At 44.6% G+C, this 15,222-nt stretch overlaps 1 protein-coding gene across 1 annotated transcript in view; it reads right to left on the reverse strand.

Moving 5' to 3' along the window:
• Positions 1 to 2,534: 2,534 nt before the first annotated feature.
• The window catches only part of PCNT (pericentrin), a 109,330-nt gene continuing 96,642 nt past the window's right edge, over positions 2,535 to 15,222 (reverse strand). Inside the window, exons 40-45 of the mRNA XM_066369957.1 lie at positions 10,886 to 11,005; positions 8,987 to 9,219; positions 7,777 to 7,853; positions 6,436 to 6,601; positions 3,423 to 3,550; positions 2,535 to 3,010 (exon numbers count right to left, since the gene is read on the reverse strand). Coding sequence (XP_066226054.1) covers positions 2,967 to 3,010; positions 3,423 to 3,550; positions 6,436 to 6,601; positions 7,777 to 7,853; positions 8,987 to 9,219; positions 10,886 to 11,005 — 768 coding nt within the window. The 3' untranslated portion in view covers positions 2,535 to 2,966. The remainder of the gene's footprint in view (positions 3,011 to 3,422; positions 3,551 to 6,435; positions 6,602 to 7,776; positions 7,854 to 8,986; positions 9,220 to 10,885; positions 11,006 to 15,222) is intronic.

Genomic DNA, 15,222 nt, shown 5'->3' on the forward strand with positions numbered 1-15,222 from the left:
AAGTTATATCCTTTATAATAAGCTGGTAATCTTTTTTTTTTTTTTTTTTACAGAGAGAGAGGGACAGACAGACAGGAATGGAGAGAGATGAGAAGCATCAGTCATCAGTTTTTTGTTGCGACACCTTAGTTGTTCATTGATTGCTTTCTCATATGTGCCTTGACCGTGGGCCTTCAGCAGACCGAGTAACCCCTTGCTCGAGCCAGTGACCTTGGGTCCAAGCTGGTAAGCCTTGCTCAAACCAGATGAGCCAGCGCTCAAGCTGGCGACCTCGGGGTCTCGAACCTGGGTCCTCTGCGTCCCAGTCCGACACTCTATCCACTGTACCACCGCCTGGTCAGGCTAAGCTGGTAATCTTAAATGTAGCACTATACTGAGTTCTGAGTCATTCTAGCCAATTACCAAACTGAGGGGGGAGGTTGTGAAAACCCCCAAATTTGCATTTGGCCAAGCAGAAGTGTGTGTAGCCTGGAGAATGGTGTTTGGCTGGTGTCTAAAGTGGAGGTAGTCTGTGGGACTGATAGTCCTTAACCTATGCTATATTACTTATGGTCTGTGCTAAGTCTGGTAGTGTGAGAATTGAACTGAATTATATGACACTCAGTTGGAGAACTGGTGTTGAAGAATAACACAAGACAAGACTCATGTAGGTCGAGGAGGCAATAGTAAATGGCATGATCAGGTGGCTCAGGTTCCCACTAAATTTCTGCTGACTTGCCCCCAATACTCTGCCCACTCCTACAGGATATGGACTTTTTCTGTCCAAAACTCAATTGTGAACTCCCCAAGTTACTTTTTCATCATGACTGCTTCTGATCAGAAAATTCTGACAGCAAAAGTGTGGCATTAGGCTTATGGCCATGCATTATGGTTGTCAACAGGAGCGCACCTAATGGATGGTGGAAAGCCTACCTTCTGAAGACTCACTCGTGGTACCATTTCTCCCACAGCCAGAGTATATTGGCCTGGGAATCCATAGGGTTAAGACAGGAATATCCCCTCTTCAAGGAATTTTTGCTTCCCATCCTATGACTTTGTTTGGGCTCTGCTGTCCCATGGGAAGATGGCTTCCACCAGATATAGCAATGGTCTATTTGAAAGAATGAGACACATCTGAATCAGCAAGTAAAGACAGGGTTACTGTACTGGTTGGTGCAAATGACCTCAATTATAGAGAAGAAATTGGGTAGCCGGCACAAAATGAGGACAGAAAAATCTGTACCTGTGATCTACTGTTTTACTGGGCCCCTTCCCTCTTGGCACTTAATACTTCCAAGTTTGGTTGTAAAAGAAAGTTCTCTAAAGACAATACTATACTGCTCACAAAAATTAGGGGATATTTCAAAATGAATATGAAGTGATAAAATATCCTCTACTTTTGTGAGCAGAATTAGAGGATATTTCAAAACGAATATGAAGCTATAAAAAAATCCCCTAATTTTTGTGAGAATTGTAGATATTTCAAAATGAATATGAAGCAATAAAATATCCCCTAATTTTTGTGAGCAGTGTATTAATGTCTCAAATCTTTTAGATAGGAAAAGTTTAGGTCACCTACCCGGCCAAGGTGCCTACTTAGGTTCAGAAGAAGCAGGTGATAGAAGGAGGTGGTGATAAATGTCAAATGAAGCCTTGTGACTACTTACAAAAGCAGGGATGATGCACTTTTTACTTTAATGCTTGCCTTGGGTACCTCCTTTCAGCTTACCTTTTGTTTGGCAGACTGGGGTGCATGAACTGTACAAATCAGTCCTGAAAGAGTAGGCGGCACCATTGAGAGATGACACCATGGGGGCCGTGGAAAGAGGTAAAGAGTATTTGCCTTGCATTGGGTAGGTGCATTAAATTGCATCCTAGTAATTAAATTTGGGTAGGAGGGTGAGAAGAAAAACTTAGTAGGCAAGGGGTGGGCTGTACTGGCTGGCCACTTGCCCATGTGCTTCCAGTTCGACTAAGCCTGTCTGTTCTGCACAAGCTGCTGACTTCCACATGGATTTCAGCTTCAGCAAATCAGGTGAAAGAGCACAGAACCCAGGGGAAAAGGTGAGAAGGTTCTAAACAGTGATCTTATAGAAGCATCAGCTAATATGAAGAAAAACGCAGACAGGACCAGTGTTGCATGTTGAAAAAAAGTCTATCACCACAATCAGTGACTTAGAAAAACTTTTTCTATTGTATATTAAAACCTCAGCCCAGCAGAATGTCATATTCAAAGGTCCTTAAAACACAGTTAAGATGCTTGTAAATACATATACCTTTAGAGATTTCTGGGTAAAGGATACTTGGTTAGGTATCACATGGTACAACTGAGTATCAGTAAAAAGAGCAGTCATGAGTTAATATAGAGTAGCCACCTCATAGAGAAGTAAAATGAGAAACCAAGATGAAGCAATAGGCAAATGTCTTACTAGAGGAAGAATACTGTTAGTTCCAATGAAAATCTCTGATTTACAGGATTTAACATAAATTCTAACTCTCTACCCCCTCCAACAGATAAAAGCAAACTAGATAAGACTAAAAAACAACACAAGGACTATTCACAAATATAATAGTGCTTTAATTATATTCTCTCTTTTTGTTTTTCTTTTTAAACCAAATTTCCATCTGTACACTTTAAGAAAATAAACAGGGAACCATTCTCTGCTTACCCTCTTGGAGGCAAGCAGGGTGGCCAACATGCAAAGAACCAGGTAGGTGCCCGTCACTCATGAGTGCACACATTACCTCTTGAAGGTAAGGCGCTAAAACATACTGAAGTGACATAGAAAGTATTACATTTGGCTTTGTAGCAATGCACAAAGGTGAGAACATGTAGCTAATGGCTCTGGGGCTGGCATCTCTGGCATGTGAGGTGAGGCACCGCTCAGTATGCCATGCCATACCACAGCTTTCCATAGAAGAAGGAAAAAATCTTTTCCTCAAGTACAACTGCCAGAGGTAAAAAAAAAACAAACCAAGGATTTTATTTACTGTTTCTTCTTCTGGCAGCAGGATTTCTTTGAAGTGGAATCTAAATATAAATAAAAATGATGTAGCAATTTGTTAGGAGGCCTCACATGTCTTTAAGAAGAATTCCACAATTTTGAAACACTACCACTAAATTAATATTTTTAATGTAAAAATATGAATAATTAAAATATGCAGAGGTTTAAATTATGACAAAAACACTGGAAAAATTGTATGCTGGCTGAAATAATCTTTGAATGAGTTTAAGAGAAAGGACCAAAAGGCTCAGCTACTGATTAAGTCAATCTGATCCCAACACTTCTTAAGTACACTGTTCTTCTGATATCGTTAATAGTAACTATTAGGACAAATTAACAACAATCACTAAGCTGAATGCTAGTGATCTTTTGTACATTTTTTACATTCCTAGGGTACATTTACATTATTTAAAACTATAGTTAGAGAAGGACTTTTACCTGGTGTTGCACCCCCTAGTCTTTGCTGGATCATTTCTAAATGGTGAATATATTCTGTCAAGGAATGTTCTGGATCTTGAGAAGCAATCAGGAATCCTTCTGGTCTTGAATTTAGGGACTGACTGGATCTTCATACAAACAAAAGAAAGAGTTGAATGCAACAGATGGTAAATGCAGTGAGTACACAGACAAGTGGTGCTGGGTCCTCTGACTGAACATTCTATGGGAAATGGGGTAAACCAGATGGCCTTTTCCTTGGTATCTTTACCACAAAAGAAAAAAGGTTTTTTAAAAAGGTAGTACATAAGCTTTAAAAACTAACCTCTGCCTGACCAGGTGGTGGTGCAGTGGACGGAGCATTGGCTTGGGACTCTGAGGACCCAGGTTTGAGACCCTGAGAGATCACAAACTTTAGCACAGGGTTGCCAGCTTGAGCGTGGGATCATAAACATGACCCCATGGTCACTGGCTTGAGCCCAAAGGTCGCTGGCTTGAAGCCCAAGATCGCTGTCTTAAGCAAAGGGTCACTGGCTCAGCTGGAGCCTCCTGGTCAAGGCACATATGAGAAGCAATCAATGAACAACTAAAATGAAGAACTACAAGCTGATGTTTCTCATCTCTCTCCCTTCCTATCTGTCCCTGTCTGTTCCTCTCTTGCTCACTTAAAACAACAAAACACCTTACTTATCTAAAGGTCCTATCTAACTCTTACTTACAGTGAAAGCAGTCTGAAAGCACCACTTCTCACCTTTCCTTCCTGCGTGGGGAGGCTTTTGGCACAGGGTCCCTGGTGTGGCTAGAAGACACATCCCTGGTTGGTGAGGATTTGCTGGTTTCGGGGGCGGGGGGATTCACTGGTTTCGGGTAAGAACTCAATGGTTATTGGTGGAGTCAGCTGTTGCCGTGGCACTGGGAATCCTTCTCTCTATATAATGTCTCAGAGTTACAATGAGTAAAACTATTATATTTTATTCACTAAATTTGTGGTTTATGTATCTGCACCCCTCAGACTCACACCTCTGTGCCCTATTGAAGTAGTATGTCGGCACACCTTCTTCCTGGTCTCCCATTGGGACGAGGGAGCTCTACTGTGTCATCCCTCATGTTCTCTTCAGGGCAGGCACATGTCTTATTTACTCATTTCCACAGACCAGAGGCCTTTGGTCACCATTTATTCTCTCAGTAAGTATTAACAACCTGGGCACTGGGGTGCCACTGCCACCAAGCAGAATCTCTGCCATTGCCAAACAGAACAGGCTCCCAGGACCTCAAGAACTCACACTGATGTGCTCCCTGCCTTGCTCTGGGACCCAGCTAAAACCAAACTTTGAAAATACATCTCTTTTCAGAACCACATACGTACACTGGTGGGACATAGTTAGCAGAGGTGATCAGAGCTAGATGTGCCTGATGCTGTGTGTATTGTTTCTCTTGTCAGCATGGTTATACTAGAGTTCATTAATCATAAAATGCAGCTTGTAGAGAGATGTCATCGTCAATACGAGGAACAGAGCCAAGAAGAAAATGACAGTGTTTCATCCCCTGCTAGCCTGACAGCACAGGGCATGATGTTTTGCTTTGATAAGAGTAGAGCATGCTCATTTGATTTTTCTTTTTTTTAAGAGCAAGAAGAAGGCAGAAGGAGGGGGGAGAGAGAAAAGGAGAGAGAAAGAAACATCGATTTGCTGTTCCAAATATCTATGCATTCATTGGTTGACTCTTACATGTGCCTCAACTGGGGATTGAACCTGCAACCCTGGTCTATTGGGACAATGCTCTAACTGAACCAATGGGTCAGGGCGAGCATGTTCATTTAGAACAGGGGAAAGCACACCCATAGAAGAGAGGACATATCTACATGATTTATTTTTTAAAGTGAGATAGAGACAGACAGAGAGACAGACAGAAAGGGAGAGAAATGAGAAGCAGCAATTCTTCATTGTGGCACTTTAGTTGTTCACTGATTGCTTTCTCACACATGCCTTAATGGGGGCGGTGGGAGCTGCAGCCAAGCCAGTGTCCCCTTGCTCAAACCAGTAACCTTGGGTTCAAGCCAGTGACCTTCGATTTCAAGTGACCTTTGGGCTGAAGCCAATGACCATGGGGTCATGTCTATGATCCCACACTCAATATTGCAAGCCTGCGCTCAGCCAGATGAGCCTGCGCTCAAGCCAGTGACCTCAGGGTTTCGAACCTGGGTCCTCTGTATCCCAGTTTGATGCTCTAGCCACTGCACCACTGCCTGGTCAGGCTGATTCTTAATGTGTATATGTGCAAATACCCACTAAGATACAAACTGAACTATTCTATATACTTTAAGAGTATGTTCCAAATATTGGAAAGGTCACAGCTGAAACAAATGACTCATAATCTAGAATTCCTCATTCCATCATTTGAATAGGATTTACATGGTTCAACCTGAAGAAATGGAAATGGGGATCCCATTCTTCATAAGTAACACATGAGTGGGAAACCTCATGGTCAGAAAAGTGGGGTGTAAATTGTGACAAAGGTAACTAAGATTCACCACATCCTCTTATGATAGGTACAACCATATGATATCATTTAAACACAGGGCTTCAAAATGTAACAAGTATATTCACTCAATCATGGCTCAAACCATCAGTCATTAGGGAAACCTTTATAATTTTTAAACTAAATTACATTCTATAATCTAACTACAAATCCACTTAATTAAAAGGTTTTTTCCTAAATAATTTCTTTAATATTGTCACTGTAACATCTCGATTGCAATGTGAGAAGTATAAAGATGAAATCCCACAGAAAAAAGATTGAGCCTTGCATATTTGTATATGTGGTCTGTGTGCAGGGGGATTCCGAGGCACACATAACCTCCCCCCACACACACACACACATCCATAGAAACCTGCTTAAGGACACTGCCACACATGGCCCCTTTTCTCTGCAGACTGAGCCTCTACTGATGACTACAACCCAGGTCCTATCTAACCCTTACTTACAGTGAAAGCAGTCTGAAAGCACCACTTCTCACCTTTCCTTCCTGCGTGGGGAGGCTTTTGGCACAGGGTCCCTGGTGTGGCTGGAAGACACATCCCTGGTTGGTGAGGATTTGCTGGTTTCAGGGGGGGATTCACCGGTTTCGGGTAAGAACTCAATGGATACTGGTGGAGTCAGCTGTTGCCGTGGCACTGGAAATCCTTCCCCCAGAATTATTCAACAACAAAGAGATAAGAAAAAATGACAAATACATTTTAGTAGGAAGGCCAATCTACCAAAATTTAAAGCTTTTAAGAGTCTGCATAGCAATTTCAAAACATTTTTAAAGTACCCAAGTTATAAAAGTTATATTTCAAAAAGCTCTGGAAGAAAGCTGAGTTTAATCGCCTTATAACATGACCTCTGGCATCTGTATGGGAAACAGCCCTGGAGAAGCGTTCGTGTCTGATGGAGCCAGCAAAGCACTAGGATATAGCCCGGGGTGTGGGTCTCCTCCACCCAGCTGAGTGGGCGCAGGAGGCAGGGACCAGATGTGCCTGGGAGAAGGCAGACTTTTCTGAAGGCTGACCAGGCATTTTGATTTCAAGAAGTAACAATCAGCACATGAAAATTAAAGCTGACTGATTGGTACCAATTTCCACCACCCTCCAGGCCCTGCATCCCTGAGAGGGAAGAGGTTCTCTACCAATGTTTCTCCAGGGCAGTGGGCTGTCAAAGGCCTGCACTTGTCCCGAGAGTGGGGGTAGCAGCAGAGAACCCCAGACAAAAACCATGACGAGAAAGTAAGCAATACTCTCTCAGTGCAAGGCTTCAGCAGTCTGAAGAAATCTACCTTATTATGGAGATTAAAAACGACCTTTTTATTAAAAACGTTATTAGTTAATATATTTAATCACTTTTATATTTTCAATCATTATGCTCCTCTGAACCACTTTTACTCATTAACATCAACTACATGAAGCGTAGTTCTATTTGTACTTGTTCCCAACATAAAAACCATTTTTCTTTAAAAGTCATTTTGCTTCTGCCAACTGCACTGACTGAATTTACCTACTTCTTTTGACTTCCTTAATTTATTTTTTTAATAGAGGGAGAGGAAGAAAGAAATATTGATTTGTTGTTCCACCCACCCATACATTCATTGGTTGATTCTTGTATGAGCCCTGACTGGGGATCAAACCCGCAACTGTGGCGTGTCAGGACCATGCTCTAATCAACTGAGCTACCCAGCCAGGGCCTTGAATTTACCCCTTTCTTACTGAGCTTCATTACATTCCCACCAAGCCCTGAAAACAACTGGATTAAATTAGGAAATGCTACAGCAAGTGGAAAACAAGTTTGCAAAGGCACAGTTAAGGAGTCCCTGCAGGCCCACCTGGGCGGGGCACTCGGCCTCGCACCAAAGCTCCTTTCCGATTTTCTTCTTGCCATTTCTTAACCAAAAAACGTAATCTAAAAAAAAAAAGACATCAAACATTAAAAACTAGAGCAAAACAGTGAAAAAAGCAATGAGAATTTAAAAGTGACCAACGCTGGAAGGGCTTTGGCTACCAACCTCCCCAGGGCAGTAGGTAGGTGTAGGTCCTGCACAGCCCACAGGGCAGCTACCTCCACGCCTGCCCACAGATCCCCTTTCCCACCCACTCCCAGCACTGCCCATCCCAGTCCACTCTCAGCAGAGGCCCTGCCATTGCCCCACCCCGGCGCCACCCACTTCTAGTCACTACCCCACCCCGAGCATGCCCACCCCTAGACACCAAGCTTGGGTCTCCCAGACTCCAGTTGAAAAGCAGTCTGCAACACCCTGCTCCCTTTTGCTACTAAGGTCACAAACCAGTGAGTGGGTGTTGGGGTGACAAGAGTTAAGCAGTGCAGGGTCTCCTAGGCCCAGTCCCATAACAGTGGGACAAACATTTTTAGAAATTCAGCAAAATTTTAAATGTTTGAAATGATCAAAATTCCCAATACCAGGGAGTCACATCCCTGCTCCAGCAATGACATCCTATGTACATAGTGGCTAGAGAGTGAGCAATGTCTGTGGCTGGAAGGCGGGCAGGGCTAGGCCAGGTGGATCAACAGGGAAGGGTGGGGGTGGAGGCAGCCCTGCATGCATCCAGCAGTGGGCTCTTCCTCCCCTCCCCCACCCACAGGCAAAGACTGGAAGTGCCGGCGCCATCAATGGCCACAACCCTGGGTGGATCGCGAATGTATTCCTATGTACCTGGCCCCTCTTATGTAACATAAATTCAACTAAAATATAGGAAATTTGAAGAAGTAAAATGTAGTTTCAAATTTCATCAGACAATTCTGTCATCAGAAGCAATTCTGGCAAGAGACCCATTCTGCCCATATGGGGCAAGGTGTTGTTTTGGGATAAAAAGGCACTCTTAGATCTTTTCCTTTTAGAAGGTGACAATTTTGAACATCATGATTTTCTAAAGACAAGTGCCATCTATATTTTAAGGCCTCAGGTGTCATTCATCTTAAAAAATATAATTGTACAGTGTCAGAAACAAAAATCACCAAAAGCCACTGCAACACGCCTCCCACCTGTGAAGACAGCGGTGGCACATGCCTCCCGTTACCTTGAAATTGCAATCACCACCCTAACAGCGGTTCGGAACCTGGTGAAAGGCCGGGATGTGGTGATTTTCTTATCTGCTTTGGAAGGAAACACTCCTAAATGAGCGATCATGGAGAGTGTTTCTTGTTCAGAGTCCTGAAATCCACCAATCAACAGTAAAAGATACTTCTTTTGATAAATCAGAGCTTTTCTAAAGCTCTCTGCTCTCAAATAACGCAGGTACAGTTTTTCCATCTAAAAAAAATTGTAAAACTTAATCAGAAACAAAAACATCTTGCTGACAAATCTGTAAAACACATTTGCACTATTGTGCTTTATTTATTTTATTTGACAGAGACAGAGAGTCAGAGAGAGGGACAGATAGGAACAGACAGACAGGAACGGAAAGAGATGAGAAACATCAATCATCAGTTTTTCATTGCGACACCTTAGTTCATTGATTGCTTTCTCATATGTGCCTTGACCGTGGGGCTGCAGCAGACCGAGTAACCCCTTGCTCGAGCCAGTGACCTTGGGTCCAAGCTGGTGAGCCTTGCTCAAACCAGGTGAGCCTGCGCTCAAGCTGGCGACCTCAGGGTTCTGAACCTGCGTCCTCCGCATCACAGTCCGACGCTCTATCCACTGTGCCACCACCGCCTGGTCAGGCGCACTATTGTGCTTTAAAAAGAATCAGACCACCTTCTCCTCAGTAAATTATCACAAAAGTCAGCCCTGCACAACACCTGTAACAGGAAGCAACTTGTTGTTGAAAGTTTAGTCCTGTTTATTAGACAAAATGTAGGCCACATGTCCTCTTTTACAGCATCAATGCAGTCCCTGCAAAAAGGCGCCATGAATCTGACCACTAAGTCAGAACCAAACTGGGCAGGGTAGGGCATTTCATCATGGGTTCAAGGACATTTTGGGGTGGGGAGGGCCATGGGAAACCCTGAAAGTATACAGAGGTTGGTGCCCATATCCTAATACTTATTATTCCTTCAGGAGAGGGCCCATCAGTTTTATGTGGTCAAAAATGGTGAACTGCTGAACTGCTGGTCAGTGGTGACAAGTATGTGAACTGCTGGTATGTGGTCAAAAACGGTGACAAGTGAACTGCTGATCTAGGACTTTTTTTCAGGCCACAGAGACTAATGACTCAAAGCATCTCACGTTTCTCCCCTACTCATGAGCACAGAAATGTGATGTCTGTACAAAGCTAGACCACTAGAACCAGCATGTGGTCTTCTTACTGTGAACAGGCACATCTGCTGGCAATGATGCCCAGCCAGAGGAGGACCTCGCAGCCATGAACTGCTTTTACTAGGTAACAAACCAGGATTTTTTAAAAGCACCCTTTGGGAAGGTGGGGGATGAATAGGCAGAGCATGGAGGATGTTTAAGGCAGTGAAACTGAACTGTATCATACTGTAATGATGAACATGTCATTACACATTTGTCCAAACCCACAGAATGTACACCTCCAGGAGTTAGCCTGCTGTAAACTGTGGACTGTGGGTGATGATGTTATCAATGCAGGTTCACCGACTCTAACAGATATGCTGTCCAATGGAGATGTTGACAGTGCGGGAGGCTGAGTGTGAGGGCAGGGGTGTATGAGAACTCTCTGCACCTTCCCCTCAACTTTGCTGTGAAGGTAAACTGCTCTAAACATATAAAGGGTTTGTTTTTTTTTTAAGATTTTATTTATTCATTATAGAGAGGAGAGAGAGAGAGAAAGGGGAAAGAGCAGAAAGCATCAACTCCCATATGTGCCTTGACCAGGCAAGCCCAGGGTTTTGAACTGGCAACCTCAGCATTTCCAGGTTGACGCTTTATCCACTGTGCCACCACAGGTCAGGCATATAAAGTTTTAAAAACAAACCAAACCAGCACCCCCATGCCACCACAGGCATGGTCTCACCTTGACACGGCCAGTGTTTGCTTCCTCCCTGGAAGTTGACACTGGCAGTTCTGGGTCTGGAAGTCCTGGTGAGCTCTGCAGCACTGTTCTGTCCCGCCTCCAGGCTGACCCGTCCGACCTCTGCAACAACCGCAGACAGCGCATCTACAGAGCTGTTCTCATGTAAAAACACCTTGAGAAAAATGACCCCTCCTGACCTTAATTCTAGGGAGAAGGTCATGTCCAAATACCTCATTCCTTCCCTGGCTGTTCCCCAGGAAACAAGGGCTACACCTGTGTCTCCCTTCAGTATATTTTTGGTGGTGCTCAAGTTATTATGGGACATTATTATCCAGATAATTAACACTTACAGGAAGATTATTACATGCCTTTATCTGAAGTATGCTTTCATTAAAGGTACATTTTTATTTAAAAAATAAACTAAATATTTGTGAAGTAATTCCAAATTCAAAGCTTTAAACCTATTAAAAACCCTCATATTCTCTGGTGTTAAAAATGCTAACTGCAGGAAGATGAAAATACCTAGTTCCACTCTAGCAACATCAAATCACACTGGAAACCTGAGCAGGGCCTCCAGGAGCCATTCACACAAAGGGACGAGCACCCCCAGAAGTTCCAACAGGGAATATGCTAACAGATGAAGAAGGATTCCACAGTGAAGGGAACAAAGGGGCACCCACAACAACCAGTACCCGCCTGTCGCTGAGGGAAAAGAGATTTTTTTTAATTTATTAGAGATAGAACAGGAGAAAAGAGAGAGAGAGAGGAAGGAGAGAGATGAGAAACATCAACTCATAATTGTTTCACTTTAGTTGTTCATTGACTGCTTCTCATATGTGCCATGACCAGGGGACTCAAGCCAAGCCAGTGACCCCCTTGCTCAAGCCAGCGACCTTTGGGACCAAGCCAGTGACCTTGGGACCAGGTTGATGATCCTGTGCTCAAATCAGTGACCCCAAGCTCAAGCTGGCAACCTCGGTGTCCCAGGTCAATGCTCTAGGTCACTGCACCACCACTGGTCAGGTCAAAAGAGATCTTGAACCACTCCCAGAGCCACTCCCACATGTAGTAAGTGGCTTCCATCCAGCAATCTGGAAGAGGAACCAAATGCAGCCTGTCATCCCACCTGACCACTGCAGGGCAGGGCTGAGGAGGACGGGCCTGTGAGAGGGTGACCCCGAGAGGGGCTCCCACATGCCCGATGAGGCAGGAAAGACTGGTGGGTTTCCTGGTTCTAAAACACAGCTAGGCTGTTCCTAGAAAAAAACGCTCTAGGAACACTGGACATAAAGGAGAATAGTTCACCATTTGCTCTCAGTCTACCCTTGATTTTCTCATCAAGAATACTCAGTTCCTGCCTGACCAGGCGGTGGCTCAGTGGATAGAGCGTTGGACTGGGATGTGGAGAACCCAGGTTCGAGACCCCAGGGTCGCCGGCTTGAGCACGGGCTCATCTGGTTTGTGCAGAGCTCACCGGCTTGGACCCAAGTTTGCTGGCTCGAGCTAGGGGATTGCTCGAGTCTGCTGAAGGCCCACAGTCAAGGCACATGTGAGAAGGCAATCAATGAACAGCTAGGGTGTCGCAACAAAAAAACTGGTGATTGATGCTTCTCATCTCTCTCTGTTCCTGTCTGTCTGTCCCTATCTCTCTCTCTGTCTCTGTAAAAAAAAAAAAAGAATACTCAGTTCCTCCAGAATAAGCATAAATATAGTAAAACGTAAGAATGATGGAACATATAATGCTTGAGGTTCCAGTAGCAAACTGTTGCAATTTGGTCTTTAAATTCAGAAACACCAGGGCGGGAAAAGTGAATATTCAGTTCCTAGTTTCTTTGTTAACTTTCATAAAGGAAACCAGCATTCTGCTGGTGACTGTGTTTTAGTCCACACAGACCCAATGGGGTGCCCTAAACCTTGAAACATGTACTGAGCAAGTACCAGAGAAGCAGACAGGGCAGTGCAGTGACACAAATGGCAGCTCTTGTCAAAGTTAAAACATGGAGGCTTTATAGCTTCTCCCATCAGAGAATGTAAGTCGTGGGTCTGCTTGATGATCCTGTGCTCAAATCAGTGACCCCAACTCCACAGGTATCAAGGTCTCTTCATCTTTACCTAACAGAGCTTCCAAACTGAAAAATCCACAGTCCTCATTAGAGATGTCAACACCCCCATCAGCAACTCACAAGCAGGAAGCTCACTTGGGTCACAGAAGACTTGAACCTCACCAACCAACTGGATCTACAGGACACCCCACCCAACACCACAAACCTCAAACCAGTCACTAAAAACCTTCCAAAAAAGGAAACACTAGGCTTAGATGGTTTCACTTTTGAATTTTAAAAAAATTTATTTTTTCAGACAGACTTCATTCATTTTAGAGAAGGAAGAGAGAGAGAAAGAGTGAGAGAGAAGAAAGAAAGAGGGAAAGAGCAGGAAATATCAACTCCCATATGTGCCTTGACTGGGAAAGCCCAGAGCTTCGAACCCGTGACCTCAGTGTTCCAGGTCAACGGTTCATCCACCGCACCACCACAGACCAGCCCTCACTAATGAAATTTTTTTTTTTTTTTTTGTATTTTTCTGAAGCTGGAAACGGGGAGAGACAGTCAGACAGACTCCCGCATGCGCCCGACCAGGATCCACCTGGCACGCCCACCAGGGGCATCGCTCTGCCGCGACCAGAGCCACTCTAGCGCCTGGGGCAGAGGCCAAGGAGCCATCCCCAGCGCCCAGGCCATCTTTGCTCCAATGGAGCCTTGGCTGCGGGAGGGGAAGAGAGAGACAGAGAGGAAGGAGGGGGTGGGGGTGGAGAAGCAAATGGGCGCTTCTCCTATGTGCCCTGGCCGGGCATCGAACCCAGGTCCCCTACACGCCAGGCCGACGCTCTACCACTGAGCCAACCGGCCAGGGCCCTCACTAATGAATTTTAACAAACACTTAAAGGAAAAAATAAATACCAGCTCTATATAATCTCTTTCAGAAAATAAAATAGAAAAAGAGCACATTCCAACTCATTTTATGAGGTCAAAACCAAAAGACAAAGACAGTATAAAAAATTCCACATTAATATCCCTCATGATCCCAGATACAAAAATGCTCAACAAAATATTAGCAAATCAAATCAGGCAACATATAAAAAATAATAATATGTCATGAAGTGGTGTTTTCCCTGGGACAAGGTAGGGTCAGCATTCAAAATCAATGTGATGCACCATACTAACAGACTAACAAGAAAATCACATCATCATATCAACAGATGCAGGAAAGCACAACAAATTTCAACATCCATTCACAACGAACAGTCTAAGCAAACTAGGGACAGAAGGGAACTTCTTCAAACTGACAACGGCATCCACAAAAGTATGTGCACTGTCCCTCATGGAGAGACTGAGGCCCCTCATGGAGAGACTGAGGCTTCACTCGATGGAACCAGGTGAGGCTGTGTTCCTCACCACACTGCCCAACAGTGTCCTGGGAGTTTTGGCCAAGAGACAAGAAAAAGAAATCAAAGTACTCAAGTCAGAAAGAAGGAATAAAACTTCCTGTTGTGTAGAAAACCCCAGAAAAGGGCTCATAGGGCTGAAGCGAGGCTACTGAGGTTGCAAGTCACTGGTCAACCTACAAACATCAATCATGTTTCCATACACAAGCCACAAACAACAAGGAAATAAAGTGCTCGTAAAGCACCCTCCACAACAGCCTCCTAAAAAGTGAAACCTAACAAAATGTTTACAGGATATGCATGCTGACAGCTACAATACATTTAGGAAAGAAATTTTTAAAAATCTAAATACGGGAAATGGCGCCGTGAGCAGCACGTCCAACAGATCTCCCCAAAATCTCAACAAATTTATCAACTAGAAACAGAAAAATTTATCCTCGGAGCATTCCGGAGTTCCACACACACACTGAAAGCGAAAGGACTGTTGCCGAGGAGGGAGTATGCCTTTGGTGAGTCAACCCACACGAGCAACTGCCCGCCCACACTCGGGGAGCGGCAGCCGGCATGCCCTGAAAAACCGCGCGCGCACCCGTGCCGCGGTCCGGAGAGTCCCGGCCACCGGCGTGCACTGAGAAACCGCGCACGCCTATGCCCCGGTCCGGGAGGGGCGCCAAGCCTGTCTTTCCTAGCTGGGAGATTCTCTCCGTGGGCAGGGCAACTCACTCAGCCATTCAAGCTAACAGTCAAGTGTTGGGGGAGGGGCGCGCAGGCAGCCTGAAATACTTTCTGGAGCACAGCTGCGGATCCAATCACTGAAATTAGCTTAACCCATGAAATCTGCGCACCCACGGGGCTCTAATTGATAAGATCTCTCCCTGTTCAGCGATCCAAGACA

Source organism: Saccopteryx leptura, chromosome 2 (genome assembly GCF_036850995.1).
Source record: "Saccopteryx leptura isolate mSacLep1 chromosome 2, mSacLep1_pri_phased_curated, whole genome shotgun sequence".
Lineage (NCBI taxonomy): Eukaryota > Metazoa > Chordata > Mammalia > Chiroptera > Emballonuridae > Saccopteryx > Saccopteryx leptura.